The 8801-nt window shown below is 34.3% G+C and overlaps 1 protein-coding gene across 1 annotated transcript; it reads right to left on the bottom strand.

The window, feature by feature from the left end:
• Positions 1–120: 120 nt before the first annotated feature.
• Positions 121–7493, bottom strand: LOC120090921 (chloride channel protein CLC-c-like). The gene is made up of 7 exons (XM_039048613.1): positions 7039–7493; positions 5931–6131; positions 5092–5269; positions 3026–3288; positions 2333–2602; positions 1077–2205; positions 121–449 (listed from the first exon to the last, which is right to left on the bottom strand). The coding sequence occupies exons 1-7, from the start codon at positions 7275–7277 to the stop codon at positions 360–362; spliced, it is 2370 nt and encodes a 789-aa protein (XP_038904541.1). The 5' UTR covers positions 7278–7493; the 3' UTR covers positions 121–359.
• Between the last annotated feature and the right edge of the window lie 1308 nt (positions 7494–8801).

Raw genomic sequence — 8801 nt, 5'->3', positions numbered from 1 at the left:
CGAAGGAAAAAAATAAAGTGAAAAACTGGACAAAATAAAACGGTACAATCTATTAAAGAACTTTTAATAGTTTGCTTGAAAAAGTAAGATATATTACACACCGCTTTATTCTCGAGAGCATCAACCGAAGGAAGGAAAGATTAAATAATAATTGAATGAGCTGATATTGACATGTAAAAATGTAAATAGTTCCTGTTTATGCAGGTGTGTTTTGTGTACCTCATATCACAGATTTTTCTCCTATAGAGCTTCAAAATTTCCAACAGAATGGTATGGACACTGAGAAAGGAGCAAATCTATCCTCACACGAAAAGAACTCAACAGAAGGAAAAGTAATAAGGAAAGAACCTTGCTTTGTTCTACTTGTGGGGGTTGAGATGTGGGTAAAGTCCCAGAATATGCTCTGGCATGAAGTCGTGACGCGTAAGAATTCCAGCAATAGGAGGCCTCTGCAAAATATTCATCAATGTTAAATCATTACTAGATTTAGAAAAATGATTTGAATGGATACTTCGATTCAAAAATTTAAATGGACAGTTTTAGTATCTCTTTAACAAGTAAATTAAGATGGGGACTATTCTCATTTTCACTTATTTTGTTTTGGTCTCTAAACCTTTTACCAAGAAAAACTTCTTTTACCACTTATGCTTGCTCATTCATCGTTTAAATCCGTTTGAGAACACTACATTCATCATGCAACACCTTGCATCAGGTCAATATACACAAGGTAAATCAACCAAAAAACAAGTGTCAAGGCTAGGTTTGTGTTAAATAATCTAGTAAAATATTAATAGAAAAGACTTAATAGTACAAACGGAAAGTTTAAAAGGCCATAACTAATACAAAGTTCTAGAATTTTAGGCATAAAGATTGACAAAGGAAATGGCACCATATGCATATGGTCAATGAGAATAGCAGTGACCGGGAGCACAAACACTAGCTTGCCTTCCCCAAGAATAAATGCATGAAGTTTAATGCACTAGGCAACATTATATCACAACGACTATAATCAGATATAGTATGCGATGGAGGCAAACTGTTGCACACTGATAAGATTATAAGAAAGCGTGTCTTACCCCGGGTGTCTTCGGAACCACCAACAAGTGCCTCAAGCCAAGTGCATGAAAGAGAATCGCCGCTTTAGCTAGTGACATTGATTCTACCACTGTGTAGGGTGACGTGTTTGTAATGGGACGGAGATCAACAAACATTTCCATCTCCTCCTCGTTGAACTCCAAATCTTCCAGTTTCACCCCTTTGCCAGAACCTGCTTTTGCAAAATCATGTGCTTTGAAGCGACTCAAAATTTCTGATCTAAGCGGCACCTTTTTCTTAGTAAATTTTTTTTCTTTAAGCAAAACAAGCAGATGAGACCTCAGAACGAGCCCACAAAGCTCTGAACTATCTGAGAAAGGTGGTTCATCAATTACAGGAAACCCATTGTGGTTTGTCATTTTCAAGGCGTGGACAATGTTATCGACCTTTTCAATCCCAGAAAAGGTAATTAAGGGACCAGAAGCCACACCACCAGCAACCAATTGCCTCATAAATGGTTCTGCGTGCGCTTCCATAAAAGGCAGTCCTTTCATCTTCACAATCTGATCATAGACACCTTTATTAAAAATATCTGCCACTGACTTTGAAATTAGAAGAACCAACATTAGTAATGGGAGCATCAAAAGATTATTAGTAAGCTCAAGGAGTATGACACATAGAGAAACAGTCATTCTCATAGTGCCACCAAGGAAGGATGCAGCTCCGAGAAGGGCATAGAGACTGACATCAAGAGTAGCAACTGAACCAAATAATCTCCCTACAATGCGACCATAAGAAGCCCCTGCCAGAATTACAGGAATGAAGAGCCCAGAAGGCACAGCAATGCCATAAGTAATAATGCCAAGACAATAGATAGAAACAAAGAAGACAAAAAGTGAGGAGAGCTGAAAATGCTTGTCATTAGCAGATGTGAACAGGCTTCGGATGGCATCATCGTTGGTATTGAAAAATAAAGAAGCAAGATCATTATAATGGCCAGGTGGGCATTGGAAGTTCTTGTAGTTTCCTGAGCGACCAACGGTTGGGCATTGATCATCCAGGTCAGTTGGGCACGGTAAACATTGTGAGAACCAAGGAAGACCAAATGAGACACAGGTTGTCAATATGGAAACCCCAACAACAAGGATAAGTTTCGTGCCGGGACCTCTCCTGCAATTCAATATTAACTGTCAGTGATAGTGAATCTGTACAATAACAAAACTGTATATTGTGTAAAAGAAGAGGGAAGTTAACTTCAATTTCCAGAATCATAAGAAAAAGACACTTTGGAGCATACTCATTTATGATGCTGTAGGTTCGGAGAACCTTATCCACGAGGTAGTTGTAAAGGCTTCCAAAAACACCACCAATAACTCCAAGTAAAACAATTGCAATAAGATCTGGGGTGCCATAAGTGGAGTTTTCTGTATTGATTTTGAACATTATGAGACCTCCTTCACCAAACAAACCACATTTTCCCCCTCGGCAAAATTCAATGAAACTCCTTAAGACAACAGCTACTACAGCAGTCGTGAAAAAGGTCCTCCAGAGAAGAGCGCTCCTCCACCTAACAATCTCAACATGGATTATCTATCAATGATGATGGAGCAGAAGTTGTTCCTGGTAAATATGATACAGAACGATCTTGGACCTTTAAACGTGCTAAATGCAACTCATTGTTTACAATTAAAAGTAAGTACATTCGTGTAGATGTGAAAGCAGTTCAATATATTCAGCAAAATCAAGATACCAGACAGCCAAAAAGACAAAACCTAGCTTAACATGTCCACAAGCATAACTTCCCGCACCTTATCTCAATTAAATTAAGTTTTCATCTCTTAGCCATATAAGCTAAGCTTTGTAAATTTTGACTCAATTTTCTTTTTAGATCAAGTTTCTCTCACGTTCCCTAGAAGTTGACTAAAAACTGAGTAGCCATGAACATTTTGATGCTGTGGAGAGAGAGAGAGAGAGAGAGAGAGAGAGAGACCATGAAGCTGCTTCTTCAAGTGCAAAGAGAACGCCACCAACTGGAGCCCGAAAGGCAGCTGCTACACCAGCTGCTGCACCACAAGTGATCAAATCGCGCCTGTCCCTATCATTTTTAAAGTATCTGAGCCACTTCCAAGTCAAGCGATATTTGCGAGAGCCTCCTTGTCCCAGTAATGAGGCAATGCATGCACCAGTATGAACCATGGGTCCTTCCTTACCCACAACAAATCCACCAGCAACAGCAAATATGGAACCAAAAATCTGCCAAGTTAATCCACGTGGTTATTGGAAAATTTTTAAAATCTGTCATCATAATGGTTAGGTTAGCAGCTGCTGATTTAAGACGATCTCACATTCCAAAGGACCGTAAACACAATAGAGGTTTTTGCACTGCTTTACCTATAATTCATGTTCATAATTCATGTTCATATTATTATCGTTGTTCACTTAGATTGTAAATTACTAAAGAAGACACCCTTTTGGGGTCATACAGACTGGTTTGGTTGAAGAGTGCGTGAGACAACAAATTGTGATAACATTCTAATGATAAGGGTACTGACAATAGGACATCTTCTTAAGCCTTAACAATACCTTGTCTTTTAGAATCTTGCATATGCAAGGTTAGGCAACCACAAGAGAATTCAATGGATACAGTTGTTCTTTTAAAGTAAACTATTACAAATACAATGAACAAAGTTAACCATTGAAATTTTTAATCATTTAGAATTATTTTATGAGAAACAGACAATTGATCAAATAAATGCATGAGAAACAAGGAGAATAAATTGGAGATGCCTCCATTAACAAGCAACTGAAGTAATATAGCCTAGCATCTAAGAGACTAAGACCCCCAGAATTAACAAAGAATTTTCTCCTCCAATATCAAAATATTCAAAGGTCTAATCACAATAGACTGTCATCCCTATTTATAAAAGATACCAACACACAATACACTTAAGAAGTAAAAATCGATGACCAACAAAATAACTAATATATACTAACCCGCAAAACTACATAACAAAGGATTGACAACCACTAAGACTAATTACCAAATTAAAGCTAGGAATTGAAATTATTACGAAATCCACTACAATAATTCCATTATTATTATTATTATTGATGGGAAACAATAACCATTGATTGATAAGACAAAATGGAACACAAAAGAAGTTCCTTTTGAGAATTCTTTTAAGGGAAAAATAAATAAACAAATCCGTTAGAAAAGTTCCTATCAATTCCATACATTTTTAAAATATAAAACATAAAACTCAATTCTTGAGTTTAAGATATAGAGAAATCATGAGGCAGAAAACATAGGGCCTGTAGAACAGGAATCCACTTGTTGTGGTATGGAAAAACTCCAACTGACAATAGTCCTTTGACAGGATTCAAAGCAAGAAATTTTTTGGATAGCAAGAAATCAAAGTAGATTCATGATCTCTTTGGAATATAGTTATCCAAAGAAAGAAATCAAAACCCTCACATTCCTCTTGTATCACATTATTCATAATGCTTCCAAAGTTGGTTACACAGCACCAACCCTCCTGAGTCCTTGCTATTTTCCTTCCTACCCTTATCGTTTGATCACCAGGCTTTGGAGTAGAATTGTGCTTGCACATCTTTCCAGGATGGGGTCAAATCAAGTGGGACCACCCGCTAAGTTTAAGCATATCTTTCTAGGATGGAGTAATTTTTTGACCCCTTTTAGAGTACCCTTCATATATTACATTCTTTTCAATAAAATAATTATCTCTTGTTAAAGAAAAGTAAATATTAAAGTTTAATTGTTCATCCGCTTAAAACATGTGTGCATTACAACATACGATGTACAAGAATTCCTTATTAAAAAGTAATGCACATTTCAACTCACAATTCAATGGCCTTGCTTTTGTTTGCATTGGCTGAAAAAAATTGGGCAAATAGGATACTATATCATTCACAATGCTTATTATATATATGATGGTGAGTTTGACTATGATGACCGAGACCATAAGCAACTACTTGTGTGTAATTTGTAAATGGTTAAAGAAAGAGAAAACAGAATGTTTCTACAATGAGGCTTACCTTCACAAATAAGGTACTTGGAGCCAATATAGAATAAGCATCTATACCGTTGAGGTATGCTTTCACCTCAGGTATGCCAGAACCTGCAGCAGCAGGCGCAATATAGGCACAGAGTATTGCAGCAGCAGCAGCTAAAGCACTATTGCAACCAACGTATACTGCAAATGCCTGAAAGTACCTGCAAAGAAGCTAATGTTCATGTCACAGTTGGTGATTATATAATATGTGTATGAAGGACATATAAATTTCAGATGTGTACACAGAAAAAGAAGCACGGCAAGGAAAATCATAGAAGTCATATGAACAATTTTGCAGTGAGGTAAGATTTTGAGATCATCCAGAACAATTACAGAACAAGAATAATAAAATACAGGCTACAGGATAAAAAAGTCTGATAGAAAAAGTGCTTGAATCCTCAAACTTCATGGCATGAAAGGCGGACAAAAAGCTCAATTATCTGGTCTTAGAAAGTATAAACTAGGATTAATTTATATTTAATTTTAATACCCCTCACATAAAAACTTAAAGCAAGACTTGATTAAGAAGAAATAACATGCAGACTATTAATTTGAAAGGGAGGGGCACAAAAGCCCAGAACTCAAACTTCAAGTTTCTTGTATTAGTACTATATTAATTCTAATACAATATTCTATATCAAAATTAATTTGTTCACTTATATCCTTCTTTACATTATTATAAAAGAATTATACTTAACATTATTAATTCTAATACTATATTCTTAACGTTATTCTATTTCAAGACTTGAACATAGGCTTATAAAGTTCTTTCATGCTATGTGAATTGAGTACTTCTTAAACTGCCTGTCACTCAAAGCTTACTTTTCCTTGAGCATGAGATTATTTGTCAGGAGAAGTTTGTGACCAGCAATATTCTCAACAGCTATGTTGTTGAAGAAGCCAACAAGCCCTGTAACTAAACCTATTAAAAGGCACAACGCCCATTTGAGGATGATATACTGAAATATCTCGAGCTTTTTTCTGGACCTCCAATCCTGCTTGAAAAGTTCATTCTCAATAATCCTGTTACAATTTAAAAGAATGGGAAGATCAATATTAATACGAATATCTACATAAAATAGAAGTCTCCTATTTTAGAATACAGATGAAACAAACAAAAGGAAAATATCTATAAGAGTTACACAAATGTAGTAATCAAAACTGTATAGACAAAAAGTCATGCATACTCAAAACAAATTGAACAGACTTTCTTCTACATTTCTTCACAGAAGAAAAGTTCTTTTTAGTACAAAGTAAGGAGATCCAAACTATAGACCTCATGGTTATTAAAACACAACCGTATCCCAATTGAGCTTTGCTCGACTTGGCCACAGAAGAAAAGTTAAAACCAGAACTAACAAAGTCGATCATCCTCATGGAACCAGACAAGCATACTTCCAGAGGTAGTTAAAAAAATAAAAGGCCAAGACATCCCAACAATGTCAAATCCAAATCCCAAAGAAAAGAATTTTTGTTGATTACTGAATGAATATCTCACTCAGGATGCCCTGCTTTTGCGCAGGCCAGTTTATACGTCCATAGCCAATTGAATTACAGTTAATAAGTTAGAAAGTCGCAAGATAGCTTCCATTCAAAATCATGCTGTTACAAGTACTGATAACAACGCCTGACCAACCAATTAACTAAAAGTAACCGCCTGGTACCCAAGAAGCAAGAAGAATTAAATGAAAAATAACCATATCTTACAACATCCCACTACAAGATCATCTGAACAGTTGAGCATAAAAGATAAAACACAACCAAACCATATATATATATATATATATAAAAACAAAGAGAATCTGAATTATGTTCAATACAATGCAAGTAATAAAAAAAAAAAAACCCACAAAAAATTACATCGTCGATCGCATGATGAAGAAAACAAATAAAAAGAAAAGTAAGGAATCTATGTATATATAATACATACTCGTAGTCGAGGCTCTCAATAGGACAGATATTAGAACCAACAATGGCGAGCTGGGAGGTGGTACTGATCCTGGCCGTACTGGTACGCACGAGAGGCTCTCCTAGGGTAAGAGAGACAGAATCTCTATCCTCTGTAAACGGCGATCCAACGAGCCTCTCAGAGGCCTCAATTTCGCGGTCGTAGTTGTGGTTTTCATCGATTGGATCAGAGATATGGCGAAGAAGCTTTGTTGTAGACATTGGGAATGGAAAGGGATTATTGTTATGAGGTCCAATGGAGGAACATGGAAATGGGTATGAAGAAGGTTTTGCAGAGAGAGAGGGAGAGAGAGAGAGAAATGAAGAAGGAAAGAGAAAAAGAGAATGAAGAAGAAGGAAGTTTGTGGCGTGTAGATTAATGCATAGAAACTTTGACGCAGGATCCCCCTGACGTCGCAAAAGCCAGCTCAACCATCAATCAATGAAATCTCTACAGCTTAAAGTATTTACGAATTTGGATAGAGAAGAACCAAAACCATCGCTTTTTTCTTTTTCTTACTTTAATTTACAAATTTCGTACTACAATTAATTAATTTAATCCCAACTTTGATTTTTAACATTTAAAAATCTAATATCTTGAGTTCGAAATTAATACCACAAATTATATGTAAATTAAATTATGCTTATTTTGTAATTTAAAGTTAGTTTGAGGAAGAAAATTAGATAGTGTTTGATGAATTTTAATTTTCGATTATAAATTGAACTAAAATATTTACAAATATAGTTAAATGTCATTATCATCTATCACTTATAGACTAATATCATCTATCATTAATAGACATGATTGACACACATAGATATTTATCGGTGTCTATCACTAATAGACTATGACATTTTGCTATATTTAAAATTAGTTAAAGTAGTTTTGTCATTTAAAACATTTTTCCTTTAATTTTTAAATTAGAAAAAAACTTAATTATAGTGTTTAGTTAATTTAATTAATGGTAAATTATTGTAATTTACTTTATGAACTAAAGTGTGCTTATTATTACAATTATTTTTGTGTTGATATTTAATTTATCATTTATTCTAATATAATTATTTTAAGAATTTATATGATTTGAATTGCAATTAATTTTGTTCAACTTAAATTATTTGATAAATATTGAAGAAAAATAATAGTTAAGACATTGAATCAATTAAAATTTGAAAATAGATGCGAAAAAGATGTGAGATTTGTAAATGACTAGTGGAGGTAGAAAATTTGTATGAAAAAAAGCTAGTATCTCTTTTGATTTTGTAGGTTAAAATAAATTACAAATTGATTTTGGATTGGTTAATAAATAATTTGTTTTAGCAAATAGCACAATTAAGATTTTTCCATAATCATTTTCAAAGATCTTTAGTTCTCACACTTTTAATTGTAACGATTTAGTCCTTAAATTTTACAACTTCGTTCATGTATTACTTTTTAATTTGTAACAATTCAATCCGTGTTTTACTTAACCATTTAATATTTGCCTTAAAAATTTCCATCAAAATTAAATATTGATTTTTATTATTGACGGATTTAGACTTTATAGATTAGTTTTATTAATCTACCTATGTTACATATAAATTCCATTAGGTCTTAAAAATATTTTCCATGATTTTAAAGAAATTGGTAAGGTGTTTGTTTTTGCAGTATGATTAGCTTATTCATTAAACTTGAACAACATGTTTCTACAACATCTCACATGTTGTGACTTTTTCAACGACATCTGCAACGTGAAAGGCAGCAGATTC

Source organism: Benincasa hispida, chromosome 11, assembly GCF_009727055.1.
Source record: "Benincasa hispida cultivar B227 chromosome 11, ASM972705v1, whole genome shotgun sequence".
Lineage (NCBI taxonomy): Eukaryota > Viridiplantae > Streptophyta > Magnoliopsida > Cucurbitales > Cucurbitaceae > Benincasa > Benincasa hispida.
This window is presented reverse-complemented; position numbering and strand designations above follow the sequence as displayed.

Coding starts and splice junctions, on each gene's coding strand:
- LOC120090921 (XM_039048613.1), bottom strand. CDS start 7,277: ATGTCTACAACAAAGCTTCTTCGCCATATCTCTGATCCAATCGATGAA. Junction 5,270..5,930: donor AATCTCATGCTCAAGGAAAA/GTAAGCTTTGAG, acceptor GCTTCTTTGCAG/GTACTTTCAGGCATTTGCAG. Junction 3,289..5,091: donor CAAGTACCTTATTTGTGAAG/GTAAGCCTCATT, acceptor TTAACTTGGCAG/ATTTTTGGTTCCATATTTGC.